The sequence below is a fragment of the Hyperolius riggenbachi genome, chromosome 11 (assembly GCF_040937935.1).
Source record: "Hyperolius riggenbachi isolate aHypRig1 chromosome 11, aHypRig1.pri, whole genome shotgun sequence".
NCBI classification, from domain to species: Eukaryota; Metazoa; Chordata; class Amphibia; order Anura; family Hyperoliidae; genus Hyperolius; species Hyperolius riggenbachi.
This window is the reverse complement of record NC_090656.1, coordinates 14,662,760-14,680,339: the sequence shown is the minus strand read 5'-3', so window position 1 is coordinate 14,680,339 and position 17,580 is coordinate 14,662,760. Positions and strand designations below refer to the sequence as shown.

The 17,580-nt window shown below is 48.0% G+C and overlaps 1 protein-coding gene across 1 annotated transcript in view; it reads left to right on the top strand.

The window, feature by feature from the left end:
* The window catches only part of LOC137538389 (NAD(P)H dehydrogenase [quinone] 1-like), a 90,181-nt gene that overhangs the window by 5,658 nt on the left and 66,943 nt on the right, over window positions 1-17,580 (top strand). Inside the window, exon 2 of the mRNA XM_068260528.1 lies at window positions 10,570-10,656. Coding sequence (XP_068116629.1) covers window positions 10,570-10,656 — 87 coding nt within the window. The remainder of the gene's footprint in view (window positions 1-10,569; window positions 10,657-17,580) is intronic.

Here is a 17,580-nt window from a genome sequence, read left to right as displayed (position 1 = left end):
CGCGTCCATCTTTTCCCCGAAAAGGGCCTTCCCATCAAACGGTATCTTACACCAGGCTTGTCTGGAATTGATATCGGCCGACCAAGATCTCAGCCAGAGAGCTCTCTTGGCTGTGACCGAATAAAGCATGGCACGAGCTGTTCCTCTCACAATATCAAAGGAGGCCTCACCAATGAAATCGGCCGAGAGTTTGAGATCCTCTAGTGCTGATATTATTGAGTCTTTATCGGCATCTGTTTTGACAGCAGTTTCGATATTTTCAGTCCAGGATCTTACTGCTTTTCCCACTGCTGCTAATGTAATGGCAGGCTTGCATGCTCCTCCAGCAGAGGTGTAAATCTTCTTCAGATCGAGGTCAGCCTTTCTTAATAAGACGTCCTTAAAAGAAATACAGTCCTCCAGAGGAAGCGTCATGTGTTTAGCAAGTCTGGTTATGGAGGCGTCCACTATGGGGGAGTTTTCCAATGATTTGGTTTCTTCCGCTGGTAAAGGATATAACTTTGATAGTCGATTGGCCAATGGAGGTTTCTTCTCCAGTCTTTGCCATTCGTCTTTGATTACTTCTTCTATTTCAATTAAATACGGAAAGGTATCCTTTGTTTTTTTAAGATGAGTGTAATAGCGTTTCTTCTCCTTCCTTTTGGTAGTACTGTCTTCCATTTCTTCATCCGACTCCCATTCAAGGGCCTCCCTAACGGACCTAATGAAGGGAGGTATGAGGGCAAAATCAAAGCCACCTGCTGTTATGTTTTCTGCCGCTGGATCACTGGCTGATGTATGTGGTTGTGGTTGATCTGAAGATCGGGAAGAAGGGAGATTGGAGATGTATGTTTCCATAGACTCCTGAACTGCTTTCTTTATTAATGCCGAAACGTCCACTGATGATTGTTCTGATTCCTCAGATTTCTGTAGGAAACAAGTTTTACACACTAGTTTTCCAGGCATCACCGGATCTCCGCAGGCCCAGCAATTTTTGTGCTTCGGGTAATAATCTGGTGAATGACGTCTAGGAGGAGGACTTCGCCTTCTCCGATAGGAATAATAATCATCATAATAATCGTGATAATCCCTTCTGGGTGGCGAACGGCTTCTTGAATGATATCTTGCATATGCAGGTGAATACTGTCGTGGAGGAGTTGATTTCCTTATTGTTTTCCTCGGACTTGATTCCTTTTGTCTTCTCGGGCTGGAATAAAACAGCCAAAAAGCTATTGTAAGATAATGCACTCCCAAATGTGCAGGTAACCTACCTGAAGTGCACCTACCTATCTATGGTTTGCTGGTCTCTGAGAGGCGCATCTGTGTCCGGAGATGAAGAGGAAGAGAAGTAGCTGAAATATAGAAATGAGCAGTATAAGTAAAAGGCAAGGGACACTGCAAAAATCCTAAAGCCTGTCAGCAAGCCCATGCTATTCCACAAAGCAGCAGGATACAGTTTGCAAAGCCCAGAAAGGAAATAACACTTACTCTTCTGCCACAATGGAGGTCTCTGCTCCTAGAGCAGAATGATGTGGGTCCATCCCGTCTGCCACCGACAGCCAGAAGCTCAGTGTGCGGAGAACGCCGCCGCTGCCGCCATCGCCAGTTTTAAATGTACTTCCTGGAAGGGCGGCAGCCGGAGGGCAGAGGAGGAGTAAGTCGCGTCACCGCTCTGATCGAGCAGTGACGTCAGTGGGCGAGAGGACGCCGCTGCGCCTAACCACGCCCCTCATGCGTTCCAGGAAGAAGCTCGGAACGCATGGCGCACGGAAGACAGCCGAGACTTAGGAAGGGGACACGCGCCGAAGCAGACTCATTTAGAGCCACAAGCAGGCACAGGTAATAGCCGCCAAAACAGTTTGTAAGACATTTAAAGTCCTCAGGCAAGAAGTAGCCATAATTTAGAGCTTTCTAATGCCTAACAGCATACTATACCATAGCCAAGCCCCCAAGACCAGCAGAACGGGGCATCCACCTTAGTCCTAATTTATAGAACATCACAGGGGATCTTCACACAGGGAGGCAATGTGTGGGGACTGCAAGAAACAGTCAGGTAGGTGCAAAAAGAAAAAAAATTTCTGCAGGATTGCAGCCTCTGGTCCTATGAGGTGAGGACAGGAAAAAAAGGCAGCGAGCACCTCCTCTAATCTCTACTTAAATACTGACTGGTCCTGTGGGGTAGGGGGGCGGAGCCACTACCCAATGTGCTGCCATGGATGCATAAGGAAAGTAAACTCCAAGGGACCAAGAAGAGTGGTCCACTATATCAGAAGTTTTATTATATCAGAAATTGTTCTAGAAATGGCCCAGCATGCCCTGGTACACTCTCTGCTGTACAGGAGCAGCTCTGTCCTCCATACCTCCCAACATTTTAAGTGTCGAAAGCGGGACACTTAGGCCACGCCCCCAACCCCCTAGTCACGCCCACTAATTTATTTATTTATTTTTTTTTATTAAAAATTTTTAATTAATTACTCCCGAAAGGGAGGGTGCCAGTGGGAGCGGGAGGAGGGTGGTGAGGGTGGCCGAGGGGGGGGAAAAGAAAACCCGATCGAGGCACCAGCCCGGGGATGCGTATGCGGCATAGATGCCGCATGGACGCTATTAAGCTTCTCCCTCCCTCCCTCCTAATGTGCCCCCAGTGTCCCCTTATGTGATTAATTAGAGGGGTTGTCAGTGGAGGGGGGGAGAATGCCCGTCACCGTGGGTGGGGAGGAGGGTGCCACTTTTAGGTGGGGGGGGGGGCGCCTGGACAGAGAATGGAGGCGGAAAAACTGATCGAGGCTCCAGCCGCGGTACTGAGGGATGCAGGAGCCCGGCTTCAATACTTCCTCCCTCCCTCCGTGAATGCCCCCAAATGTATGTCCGTGTGCCCCCCTTTCCTCCCCTCCCTATAGGCAGAGTGAGCGCAGCGGAGCGGGCAGTCGGGTCCTCTAACCGCTGGCTGATGCACGCGTACTGTCTCTGGCATCCGACCTCCATGTGCTTCCTGTGACGTCATAGTAAACAGGAAGCACATGGAGGTCGGATGCCAGAGACAGTACGCGTGCATCAGCCAGCGGTAAGAGGACCCGACTGCCCGCTCCGCTGCGCTCACTCTGCCTATAGGGAGGGGAGGAGAGGGGGGCACACGGACATACATTAGGGGGCATTCACAGAGGGAGGGAGGGAGGAAGTATTGAAGCCGGGCTCCCGCATCCCTCAGTACCGCGGCTGGAGCCTCGATCAGTTTTTCCGCCTCTATTCTCTGCCAGCCGTCGGGATTCGAGAGGGGGGGCCCGGGACAGCGGGAGGGCCCCCCCAAATCGGGAGAATCCCGACGAAAACGGGACGGTTGGGGGGTATGGTCCTCCCATTGGAGATACAGTACAAGCACTTGTCCTAGAAATATCCCAGCATGCCCTGGTGCATTCTCTGCTGCAAAGAAGCAACTCTGTCCTCCCATTGGAGGTACAGTACAAGCACTTGTCCTAGAAATGGCTCAGCATGCCCTGGTGCATTCTCTGCTGCACAGGACCAGCTCTGTCCTCCCATTGGAGGTACAGTACAAGCACTTGTCCTAGAAATATCCCAGCATGCCCTGGTACATTCTCTGCTGGACAGGAGCAGCTCTGTCCTCTCATTGGAGGTAGTGTTGTCCGGATCATGAACGATTCGGATCTTTGATCCGAATCTATTTTGTGAGTCGAATCATCAAAATGAGTGATTCGGATTGCAAAGGGGGCGGGGCCAGGAGCGACACGCCCCCTTCTCAGCAGGCAGCGGGGTCCTGGAAGCAGAGCAGAGATGGATTGCTCTGTTGAAGGGGAGGTAGCCTTGCACAGCCACAGGTAGATGAGAGAGAGGGGACATCGGTGCCACTGCCAGATATGTGTAGAGCACATATACTGGCTGAAATGTGCTGCTCATTATAGGCTGTCTGTTCCGCAGTTGTGCATAGTGAACAAATTGGAAACTTTTGGCACAGCTCAGTAACTAACGTTACAGGCAGCATGCTGGGCTAGGACAGGGCAGGCACTGTGATAGCTGTGCAATATGATCCTCCTGCATTGCTCTATACAGCTGCACTTCACTTCTGGGAATGCTTTGGGGAATGGGAGTTGGGAGTATACAGATGAACATATAGGTGAAATACATGTAAAGCATATGATTGCAGCATGTGGGTATTGTGTGCAAACAAACATTTCTGCTCTCTGCTCGTCCCTCCTCCCTTCTCTGTCCACTCCCTGCCCTCTGTCCATCTTCTCCCCTTCTCTGTGTGTCCACCCCCCTACCCTTCTCCTGTCCTGCTAGTCATTTCACCCCCGAATGCTTCCCTTGTAAAATGATCCGAGATTCAGATCAAAGATCCGGATCTTTTCAATGATCCGATTCAAATCATCCGGATCATTGAAAAGATCCGAACTTCGCATATCTAATTGGAGGTACAGTACAAGCACTTGTCCTAGAAATATCCCAGCATGCCCTGGTACATTCTCTGCTGCACAGGAGCAGCTCTGTCCTCCCATTGGAGGTACAGTACAAGCACTTGTCCTAGAAATATCCCAGCATGCCCTGGTACATTCTCTGCAGCACAGGAGCAGCTCTGTCCTCCCATTGGAGGTACAGTACAAGCACTTGTCCTAGAAATGGCCCAGCATGCCCTGGTACATTCTCTGCAGCACAGGAGCAGCTCTGTCCTCCCATTGGAGGTACAGTACAAGCACTTGTCCTAGAAATGACCCAGCATGCCCTGGTACATTCTCTGCAGCACAGGAGCAGCTCTGTCCTCCCATTGGTGGTACAGTACAAGCACTTGTCCTAGAAATGGCCCAGCATGCCCTGGTACATTCTGTGCTGCACAGGAGCAGCTCTGTCCCCCCATTGGAGGTACAGTACAAGCACTTGTCCTAGAAATATCCCAGCATGCCCTGGTACATTCTCTGCTGCACAGGAGCAGCTCTGTCCTCCCATTGGAAGTACAGTACAAGCACTTGTCCTAGAAATATCCCAGCATGCCCTGGTACATTCTCTGCTGCACAGGAGCAGCTCTGTCCTCCCATTGGAAGTACAGTACAAGCACTTGTCCTAGAAATATCCCAGCATGCCCTGGTACATTCTCTGCTGCACAGGAGCAGCTCTGTCCTCCCATTGGAAGTACAGTACAAGCACTTGTCCTAGAAATATCCCAGCATGCCCTGGTACATTCTCTGCTGCACAGGAGCAGCTCTGTCCTCCCATTGGAAGTACAGTACAAGCACTTGTCCTAGAAATATCCCAGCATGCCCTGGTACATTCTCTGCAGCACAGGAGCAGCTCTGTCCTCCCATTGGTGGTACAGTACAAGCACTTGTCCTAGAAATGGCCCAGCATGCCCTGGTACATTCTGTGCTGCACAGGAGCAGCTCTGTCCCCCCATTGGAGGTACAGTACAAGCACTTGTCCTAGAAATGGCCCAGCATGCCCTGGTACATTCTCTGCTGCACAGGAGCAGCTCTGTCCTCCCATTGGAGGTAGTGTTGTCCGGATCATAAACGATTCGGATCTTTGATCCGAATCTATTTTGTGAGTCGAATCATCAAAATGAGTGATTCGGATTGCAAAGGGGGCGGGGCCAGGAGCGACACGCCCCCTTCTCAGCAGGCAGCGGGGTCCTGGAAGCAGAGCAGAGATGTATTGCTCTGTTGAAGGGGAGGCAGCCTTGCACAGCCACAGGTAGATGAGAGAGAGGGGACATCGGTGCCACTGCCAGATATGTTTTGTAGAGCACACATACTGGCTGAAATGTGCTGCTCATTATAGGCTGTCTGTTCCGCAGTTGTGCATAGTGAACAAATTGGAAACTTTTGGCACAGCTCAGTAACTAACGTTACAGGCAGCATGCTGGGCTAGGACAGGGCAGGCACTGTGATAGCTGTGCAATATGATCCTCCTGCATTGCTCTATACAGCTGCACTTCACTTCTGGGAATGCTTTGGGGAATAAGAGTTGGGAGTATACAGATGAACATATAGGTGAAATACATGTAAAGCATATGATTGCAGCATGTGGGTATTGTGTGCAAACAAACATTTCTGCTCTCTGCTCGTCCCTCCTCCCTTCTCTGTCCACTCCCTGCCCTCTGTCCATCTTCTCCCCTTCTCTGTGTGTCCACCCCCCTACCCTTCTCCTGTCCTGCTAGTCATTTCACCCCTGAATGCTTCCCTTGTAAAATGATCCGTGATTCGGATCAAAGATCCGGATCTTTTCAATGATCCGATTCAAATCATCCGGATCATTGAAAAGTTCCGAACTTCGCATCTCTAATTGGAGGTACAGTACAAGCACTTGTCCTAGAAATATCCCAGCATGCCCTGGTACATTCTCTGCTGCACAGGAGCAGCTCTGTCCTCCCATTGGAGGTACAGTACAAGCAGAGCCGGATTAAGGCTAAATGGGGCCCTAAGCATAGTAACTGATTTGGGCCCCCCCATCATGTTGTAATAGAATCAGAAGATGCAGCTGCACAGCAACTTGCCGCACACACCGGGGCAGCCGAGCTACTGGTTGCTATGGGCAACAGCCCGCTTTTCTCTGTGGGTGCACAATGCAGGGAATAGCAGCGGCAAAATGCAGAGTGAGAGATGAATGCCTGGGACATTTGCACTCAGGGGCTGGGGCACCCCTGTGAAGAGGGCGCCAGATATCACAGCAGCAGCACTTTCCCCCTGCATCTCCAGCCTGGCAATAGCAGAAATCTCTGGACACCGCCAAATCGGAAGCCGTTCCCCAGACAGAATTACATAACCACCCCCACCACCGAACAACCGATTTCCTCCCAAACTAGACAGCCACCATGCAGCCTCCATCCCAGTGAATACGATAGTCCAGCAGAGAAGGCAGCCGCAGCAGGGGAGAATGACAGCACCAGATGACTCACATTCACCTATTGCAATCCAAGCAATAGAGGTCCCGTCATCCGGAGCCCATCTGTCTCCTCTAGAGTGCTGCCGCTCTGTTACTACTGCTATTACTACTTCCTACTTCTTGTCTGATCTGAGAATCAGGAAGTTCAGAGTGAGCGGCTGCACTGTAGAAGAGACAGATGGGTTTCAGATGACGGGATCTCTATCGCTTGGATCATGGATAGGTGAGTGAGCGTTTGCCATCTGCTGCTATCAATCTTGCTGCAGCTGTGGTTCTCTGTGGGAAGGGAGGGAGGAGTGGGCAGCGGCAGAGCGCACAGTAGCAGTAGTGGGACCTAGGAGGAGAGCCTGGCTCTGAAGACAATCAGCAGCGCACGGCATCATTTGACAAGACAAGACAAATAACATTTATATTGCGCTTTTCTCCTGGCGGACTCAAAGCGCCAGAGCTGCAGCCACTAGGACGCGCCCTATAGGCAGTAGCAGTGTTAGAGAGACTTGCCTAAGGTATCCTACTGAATAGGTGCTGGCTTACTGAACAGGCAGAGACGAGATTCGAACCCTGGTCTCCTGTGTCAGAGGCAGAGCCCTTAAAAGGACTCCGAACAGTGCCTGTGGGTATTAAGCATACCCACAACTAATTAATTACATCCTCACACCTACCAGCATGATGTTTGTAATTATATCCCCCTGGGTTCCTTATATTTCATTGCATTGTGCTGAATCGAGCTGCTGACTTTGGAGAAAAGTTGTCCTGTGTAATACAATGTAACTATGAAAAGATGCATATCATTTTGAAGCTCTCTTTCTCCTCTTTCCAATGATAGATGAACTGCCACCCTAGTTTTCGCAATTTTTGCGATCAAAATTGCCGCGGTCGCGATTTCAATCGCGAAAATAGCGAAAACTAAAAGGCATAGGGCGGCGGTATATATATCATTGGAAAGAGGAGAAAGAGAGCTTTAAAATGATATGCATCTTTACATAGTTACTGCACTGCTCAGAGTCCCTTTAACCATTATACCATCCAGCCACCGCTGACAGGACGGCGAGGGCTGGTTTATGTGCTGATGGGGCCCCTTTGACTCTGAATGGGGCACCAAGCGACTGCTTTTGTTGCATGGTCGGTAATCCGGCCCTGAGTACAAGCACTTGTCCTAGAAATATCCCAGCATGCCCTGGTATATTCTCTGCTGCACAGGAGCAGCTCTGTCCTCCCATTGGAGGTACAGTACAAGCACTTGTCCTAGACATGGCCCAGCATGCCCTGGTACATTCTCTGCTGCACAGGAGCAGCTCTGTCCTCCCATTGGAAGTACAGTACAAGCACTTGTCCTAGAAATAGCCCAGCATGCCCTGGTACATTCTCTGCTGCACAGGAGCAGCTCTGTCCTCCCATTGGTAGTACAGTACAAGCACTTGTCCTAGAAATGGCCCAGTATGCCGTGGTACATTCTCTGCAGCACAGGAGCAGCTCTGTCCTCCCATTGGAGGTACAGTACAAGCACTTCTCCTAGAAATGGCCCAGCATGCCCTGGTACATTCTCTGCAGCACAGGAGCAGCTCTGTCCTCCCATTGGTGGTACAGTACAAGCACTTGTCCTAGAAATATCCCAGCATGCCCTGGTACATTCTCTGCTGCACAGGAGCAGCTCTATCCTCCCATTGGATGTACAGTACAAGCACTTACACATATGGTGGACTACAAGGTTATGTATACCTTAGGACTGCATAGCCAGGCTGGATAAATTATTGGTACACTGTCCAGGACTCATTAAAAATTGCTGCCGCCACTGAATAGTGGCAGCCGCTCACTTCCTGGGATTGGCTCCGATACCTCCGTGGGCGGGACTTGCAGCACATGTCCTGTAAAACTTTCTGCCCACACTTGAGCCAATCATGAAGCCTCTCTTCAAAATGTAGCCAATCATGATAAGCCACTTGTATCTGTAATGCAAGTGGCTCCGATACCTCAGCGGGCAGAACTTAGCTCTCTCCTCTCCACTCTCCTTAGTTTTGCAGTGAAACTGCCCGCTCTGATCTGCACTACAAGTGAAAGTAGCCTGTACTGCGCTCCACACCAGAGCTGGGACACGGTCCTCCTGCGTCCAAGGCTGAGACCCCAAAGTGCGCCCCGACCATCCCTCCCACCCCAGCCATCACACACTGATTGCTATTAGACTAAGAGGCACCCCAGGGCCCTCAACCACATCCAAACACCTTTATCTCTAGTTATCCGGCTTGCAGTCACTGCCATGTATCCCCTTTTCTTATTTCTCTCTGCTTTAAACACAATAGCGGAATAAAAGCTGAGTATGGGCTGGTGCACACCAGAGCGGTTCTGGAGCGTTTTTTAAAACGCTTGCAGGGGGAAAACCGCTTGGCTAATGAAAGTAAATGAGCTGGTGCACACCAGAGCGGCTCGTGTTTTCCACAAACGCAAACTCGGGGGCTGCAGCATTTTTTAGATTTCTGAGGCGTTTCTGCCTCAATGTATAGGAAAGTGGAAAACTGCTCTGAAAAATGCTAGATCAGAGCGGTTTTCCAGGCGTTTTTGTTACAGAAGCTATTCAGTAACAGCTTTACTGTAGCAATATGTGTAATCTGCTACACAAAAACGCTCCAAAAAACGCTAGGCATGTTTAGAAAACGTCTCTAAACATGCCTAAAATTGCTCTGAAATCTGCTTCAAAAACCTCTAGCGTTTCACGGATCTGCTAGAGGTTTTTGGTGTGCACTGGGCCTAAGTTGTACGCCCCCTCCTACACTATTGCCCTGAGGCTGGAGCCTCTATCACTTCTGTCTTGGTCCGGCCATGCTCCACACACTACCAGGAGCATCATTGCTAACAAGGGAAGAGATACTATAGGTAACCAAACACTGGTCGATTTGCCATCAGTTCGACCAACAGACAGATCCCTATCTGATCGAATCTGATCAGATAGGGATCGTATGGCTGCCTTTACTGCAAACAGATTGTGAATAGATTTCAGCCTGAAACCGATTCACAATCTGCTGAGCTGCCGCTGCCGTCTGTCCCTTCCCCCCCGGCATACATTACCTGAGGCTGGCTCCCGGGCGTGATGTCCCCGTCATGTGGCACCTCCGGCTCCGGCGTCCGCATATAACTTACGCTATCACACCAGTGACAGCGGACGTTCAAATAGAGCGCCCTCTATTTGTACTTCCGCTGTCACTGCAGTGACAGCGGAAGTTATACGAGGATGCCGGATAGCCGGAGGTGCCATGACGGGAGCAGTGACGGACGGGATGCCAGCCTCAGGTAATGTATACCTGCGTCGAAAGGCCCCGAATCGTACGCCGCAAGCGACGCGCTCCCTACCCGCGGGCGATCGATGGTAATTTTCCGCACGGCGCAATCGACGGGCCGATTGATATCAGGAGGAAATCAATCGGTCGGGAGCGTTAAGCGCGAACTATTTGACAGCAGATTCGATCCCAGTGATCGAATCTGCTGTCGATCGGCGGGAAATCGGGCCAGTGTATGGCCAGCTTAAGGAGTGTGTACAATCCTGTGAGAGGACTGTGACAATTCTTTTATCAGTGATTGCAACGTGGAAGTGGTAACACTGCATTATCTTTTGTTTACATTCACATTATTCCTCATTTTCCCCAGGCTGCTTATTTGTACAGTACTGTATATCCAGCACTGATGCCATTCTTCTTGTCTTACAAATGTTATCAGGCATCAACTCACCTGCAACCAGCCTGAAGAGAGGAACAGACCCTGGGTGTCATATGACGCATTTACTATATCCAGAGCCAGCACCATGTAAGGGCCAAAAAAAGTTTAGTATAACAGACGTTTTATTATATCAGGGTTTACTATACCAGGCATTGCTCCCATAGTTTATTATAATAACTAGATTATACTGTAATAAGTTTTATAAATTCTGTATGAAGTGTGTGCAATAAAGAGTGTGGTACCAGATCGGGATTTGGCATATAAATCTTCTGCAAAGTGGGGGGGTTTGTCTTATACGCTGGTGTCAGGTGCGGGGTGTCAGTATTTGTGCCAGGCAAAGCTTTAGGACCCGTTTCCACTTGTGCGGTTGCAAATTCGTTAGCGTTTGTATGCGAATTTTACTACGAATTCGCATACGATTTTGCATATGTTTGTATGTATGCGAATTTAACCATGTCAGTGCCTGTGTGCTTTTACACTGGGTTATGCGAAATCGTACGCGAAGTCGCATAGAAAATTCCAGGGCTGTGGAGTCGGTACAAAAATCTTCCAACTCCAACTCAGACTCCGACTCCTCAGTTTATGAAACCACGACTCCGACTCCGACTCCGGGTACCCAAAATTGCTCCGACTCCAACTCCTTAGTCTAATACTTAACAGGGCTGTGGATTTTGTACAAAAATCATCCGACTCCGACTCAGTTTATGAAACCACGACTTCAACTCCGACTCCGGGTGCCCAAAATTGCCCTGACTCCAACTCCGACTCCACAGCCCTGGAAATGTCGCATAGCGAAACCGCATGCGAATTTCCTATTGTATGCGAATCGCCTAGCGGTGTGCGAATTCTGATGGCTCTGCCGTGCAGATTTTTCCTGCACATAAAACTGCAAAGAAATCCTGACAAGTGGAAACAGCCCCATCCACTTGTATTGCCTATGTGAATTTGCATGCAGGAAATGCATGCGAATTCGCGATAGTGGAAACGGGCCCTTATGTACCGGGGGCAGCAGCCTTGGCAGAAAGGTCCTCTCGTGTCCTGGGTCCCCCTATGTCCTCCACTGTCCCCTTGCATCATCTATGCCCCTGTGCCCCCTGTTTTTGAAAAATCTGTTTCAATTCAAAGCTGCAATCCCGATAGCATTTTGCGAACAGCCGCTTGCGTGGGTAGCAGCAGGGCAGCTTCCTGGTTCAGGGTCACCTGACTGGTGACGTGTGCATAGGAGGAGGAACATACTGAATTGTGGCGTGCACACACAAAAAGCGCCCTCCCCCAGGGGCAAACCCAGGATTTTCAAGGGGGGATTCCTGAAAGGTCTCCCTCAGCCATGCACAATACAGTATAATGATATGGTAGGACATCATGCTGGGTACACATGCAATTTCCCGTCTGACTGACAGGATCTGGCGATTATTTCCTAAATATCCGATCTGCTTCCGATCAACAACGGGATCGATTAGGAGCAGTTTGGATACAGATAATAATCAGGACAGCCTAAATTGCTAATGAAGGGGAAAGTGAAGTGGTCTGAGGAGGGATTCTGGGCAGCTGTAATCCCCCCCTGCGTTTGCCTATGTCCCCCCCTCCTGACTAGAGATCACTGGTATGAATGGGCTCCCCTCTGTTTTGCTGCCCTGCGCCCTGTTTGACAAAAAATCAGTGCATGCTCTGTCTACTCCCTGTAATTTTGCTCTCCTGCCTGGCTGCACAGCAGCTGATAGCATTCTGGGCATGCATACTTCAGGAATGACGCTCATGTATGAGCAGCACTTGTCAAGTACTCATACCCATAACACTCCCGGCCTCTGCTGCTGTGCACATCCGTACTGGAGCGGGAAATTATAGGGATCGTGAGTGGACAGAGCATGCACTAATTCTTTGTCCTCTACACTATTAGCTGCAGTCAGAGCCACAAACAGGTGACTATTAGCTGCAGTCAGAGCCACAAACAGGTGACTATTAGCTGCAGTCAGAGCCACAAACAGGTGACAGGCAGGGTTGCCACCTCATCCCTTTAAATACCGACACATCTAAGTTAGGCCTCTTTTCCACAAACTGTTGATAGGCAGTGAAATGCCTCTCAAACTCTCTCAACTGCTCACTGCTGCCTGATAACTGCTTGTTGCTGCCTGGTAACTGCTCACTGCTGCCTGATAACTGCTTGCCGAACACACAGCTCAACAGTTCGTGGAAAAGAGGCCTTATACAGGTTCTGTGGCTACTCACACATAATCAGTGCCTAAACTGCATCTAACTAGCCACAAGGCATGTATAATTCATATGTGTCGGTATTTAAAGAGGAACTCCAGTGAAAATAATGTAATAAAAAAAGTGCTTCATTTTTACAATAATTATGTATAAATGATTTAGTCAGTGTTTGCCCATTGTAAAATCTTTTAAATCCCTGATTTACATTCTGACATTTACCACATGGTGACATTTTTACTGTTGGCAGATGATGTAGCCGCTGCATGCTTTTTTGGCAGTTGGAAACAGCTGTAAACAGCCATTTCCCACAATGCAGCAAGGTTCACAGACAGGAAACTGCCAGGAGTACCACGGTCCTCAGTGTCATGATATCACAGCTAGTTATGATTTTGGGATAATACAGTAGTATATTTTCATTTTTCTATCTGCTGTATATTATGTCACAGGTATAGGTATGCCAGGCTGGCAGCTGGCTTCATGGAGTTCCTGTATGTACATGCAAATTAACTCTACCATTGTCTGCATTTGAATGGGTCAATTACGTTGAATAGGCAAATGAACCTAGACATTCAAGTAGGGACTGTCTACCTAGCCTCTAATTAGGAGATAGCTAATTATGCCCATAGCCAGTCATGTCCTTACCTTTTGATCTTCTGGGAAATACTGTCTCAGATGTGTATTGTGCTTGGGAGCAATTGTCACCTGGACTGGCTGCAGTGTGCTTTGACGCAGCTCACACCAGCACAGGGCCAGGAATTTACATATGACAGCCTACTGGAAATGGGTGAAGGGTTGAAGTCCTTCTGATACAATTTTTACCTGTGGAAATTGGGTTTATGGAAGTGTTCTGAAATCTCTGAAAAGATCAAACACTAACACAGGAACGCTTTGAAGTTGCACGCGTTAAACAGGAAATTGGATTGTTCCTGGACCTGGGACATTGGGGTGGCCCGGGGCGCACATTTTGCTATAAAACAGCAGCCTGGGACAGTCACAGATCACCAGAGAGTAGTTCATCGCTAGAGATGATCCCGAGGAAATCGGAAAATTCGTGTCTCTCCACGGTTGGACATTTGCGCTGGTAAAACTTCAATTAACGTTTATCCCATTTTATTTTTATGCAAACTTATCTTGTGTGTATCATTGTGACTTTCACTTTGTTTTGTAAATCTTTTGTATATATTATTTTCTGCATTGTTCCACTTTTTTTCCTGGAATATTAAATCGTTATTTAATAAGTTTGACTTCTGCTGTACTAAACTAACACCCATAGCCTAGAAGAGACTGAAGTGTAACTGTGTATAAGTCCATGCCTGATTGTATGATTGAGGAACACTACCGTATAAGATTGTAATTGTATTGTGTGTATGGGGCACTTCTGCGCTCGACAGCAGAGTGGGAAGTCTCGGAGTGGCTAACAGTATCGCTCGGAACGACTGTTAGTGGTTTTGCTTCACTACAGTGTAAGATTGCAACTGTGTGTGTGTGTGCGTGGCATTCCCGTATTCGGCATAAAGCGCAAAGCTGACCCGAATACTAAAACGCGGATTGCGTGCTGAGCACTCGACAGCCGAGTGGACGTGTCTAGCAACAGCTAGTGGTGGCAGTGAGAAGTGTTTGAGGGGTCACAGCCTTGTGGTAGCTCGACTAAAGTTGTTTCCCCTCTCGATCTGGTCAAACCCGCAGTCGGGAACCGTATACGCAGGCGTGCCGCGGGCCGGTTCCTGACACTCAGAGTTTCTTGTGGGAGGGGTTTCCCCACAATATCAGTCATGCAGCACCCCCTGATGGTCTGTTTGTGAAAAGGAATAGATTTCTCATGTAAAAGGGGGTATCAGCTACTGATTGGGATAAAGTTCAATTCTTGGTCGGAGTTTCTCTTTAAAGGAAACCTTAACTGAGCGGGATATGGGTGTTTCCTTTTAAAGGACCACTATTGCGAAAAAAAGTAGGCAGTTAAAAAATGTGACAGATGACAGGTTTTGGGCCAGTCCATCTTTTTAAGGGGGATTCTCAGGGCTTTCTTTGTTTTCAACAGCATTTCCTGAGCATCAGTTGCAAAATCTAACTGACATAATAGTGTACAAGTGAGTAGGGACTCTGGCTGGTATCTTGCTATTTTGGCAGTTAAACTGCTGTTCAGGAAATGCTGTTGAAAACAAAGCAAACCCTGAGAATCCCCCATGAGGAGATGGATTGTCCCAAAACCTGTCGGTTCTGTCAGATTTTAAATGCCTACTTTTTTTTAGCGATAGTGGTCCTTTAAAGAGAAACTCCAATCTAGAATTGAACTTTATCCCAATCAGTAGCTGATACCCCCTTTTACATGAGAAATATAATGATTTTCACAAACAGACCATCAGGGGGCGCTGTATGACTGATTTTGTGCTGAAACCCCTCCCACAAGAAGCTCTGAGTACCGCGGTACTCTGGGCAAACTGCCACAATGTAACAATGTTCACAGACAGGAATTAGCTGTTTACAGCTGTCTGTAACAGCCAAAACAGCTAGCAGCAGCTACATAACCTGCCCACAGTAACAATGTCACCATGTAATAAATGTTAGAATGTAAATCGGGGAGAGGAAAGATTTTACAATGAGCAAACACTGACTAAATCATTTATACATAATTATGGTAAAAAATGAAGCACTTTTTTACTACATTATTTTCACTGGAGTTCCTCTTTAAGCAATACCAGTTGCCTGACTACTCTGCTGATCTCTTTGGCTAGAAAACAGCAAAAATCTATTAACCCCTTGCATTCTCGTATGCAAATGTTCAAACAAATGAGATCTCTTTGGCTGCAGTAGTGGCTGAATCACACACCTGAAACAAGCATGCAGCTAATCCAGTCTGACTTCAGTCAGAGCACCTGATCTGCATGCTTGTTGAGGGGCCGTGGCTCAAAGTATGAGGGCCCTTTCACACCAGAGGACTTTTTCGGCGTTTTAACGCCACAGCCGAAGTTGGCGTTTTCCAAGGTAAAATGAAAGTCCATAGACTTTCATTTTACCTTTCACATCTAACTCGGCGTTTTGGAGCGTTGCGTTTCAACGCTCCCAGGAGCTTTTTCAGGGCTGTTTACATCCGAAGTTGGCTGTTGGCGTTTCAATGATAGTCAATGGAGAACGCCAACTTCAGCGTTTTCAAAGCGTTTTACAGCTGACTTGTTCACTTATTTTTATAGGAAAAAAAAAGGACGTTTTCATATGAGCTGTAAAACGCTTTGAAAACGCTTCGAAAACGCTATGTATTGGCGTTAAGCAAAAGGCTGACTTTCAGCCTTTTCTACCGCAGCCTCTAATGTGAAAGAGCCCTTAGAGACACAGGATCAGCAGGGGAGTCGGGCAACTGGTATTATTTTAAAAGGAAAAATCCATATCCTTCTCCGTTTAGGTTCCCTTTAAAGGCAACCTTCACGGCCAGTTCACCCTAGGGGCGTTTTCCGCCTTTTTTCAAGCGTAGGCGATTTTTAAAATCCGCTCAGCAAAGCGCTGCCTGTATCATCTTTCGGGCTTTTTTGCTATAATGGAAGGTATAGGAAAAGTGCAAAACGCTCACAAAATCGATTTGTGCAGCAATTGCATTTTTAAGAATAAATACATTGTATTTATTATTTTCCAGGTCAAAGAGTTCACTTCCTGACTTGCGTCAGGGAGTGAATTACAAAACCGCTCACTTAGAAAAGCGCTTTTTACAAAAACGCAGCACGCAGTGGCGTGCCGAGAGGGGGAATAAAGTAGGGCACACAAAATGCTTGCATTTGTTTTTTCATTTTTAGGTGTGAATGGGGCCTAACTGAGTGGATATGGATGTTTCCTTTTAAACAATACCAGTTGCTTGTCAGTCCTGCTGATCTCTTTGGCTGCTTTCACAGTGGGACGTTACAGCCGCACGTTACAGCAGCCTGCAATGCAGCCCAACTCACAGCAATGAAAAATCAATAGGCTGTTCACAGTGCCCACGTTGTGTAGGAGTATAACGCTGCACGTTAAATGAAAGTGCAGCATGCTGTGCGTTATACTCGTATTTGGCTGTGTTAGACTGTTTGCACATGCTCAGTAATGTTTTTGTTTTTTTTTTTAAATGTGCCGCATGCACCGTTTTCGTTCGATCCGTATGCATCAAAAAGTACGCATCACGTACGCATCAAGAGACGCATAACGCAATGCAATGTAACGTCCAACTTCAAAGCTAACATGCGTTGCGTTAGGGACACGTTATGCGACCTTAACGTCACATCAAACGCAATGTCCAAGTGTGAAAGAGCCCTTTGGCTGCAGTAGTGGCTGAATCAAACTGCTGAAACAAGCATGCAGCTAATCCAGTCTGACTTTAGTCAGAGCACTTGATCTGCATGCTGGCTAAAAGTATTAGAGAAACCGGATCATCAGGCAAGGCCAGTTTTAGACTTTTTGCTGCCTGAGGCAAATTTGTGAGGATGCGCCCCTCCCCCCCGATTTGGAATGATCGCACAGCACCTGACAAGGGGCTCTATTCACAATCAGCAGCTTGGTAAAATCATTTTGGACGGTAAAATACCTCCTGCGGTATTTTACACTTTTTTTTCCCAAATTCACAAAAGTTTTCCCCCCATGAGGGAAAGTTCGGTAATTTACAGAACAAACATACCTCAATTCACTAAGCCCTGGTCGGTAAGGGCCCATTCACAGTAGAAGCGCTTTTCTGAGCGTTTTGCGATTGATTAGCATTTTTTAAAATGGCTCCCATTCACTTTCATAAAAATCGCCGCGGCAATTTTTCCACGATTTTAATGAAAGTGAATAGGATTGATTTTAAAA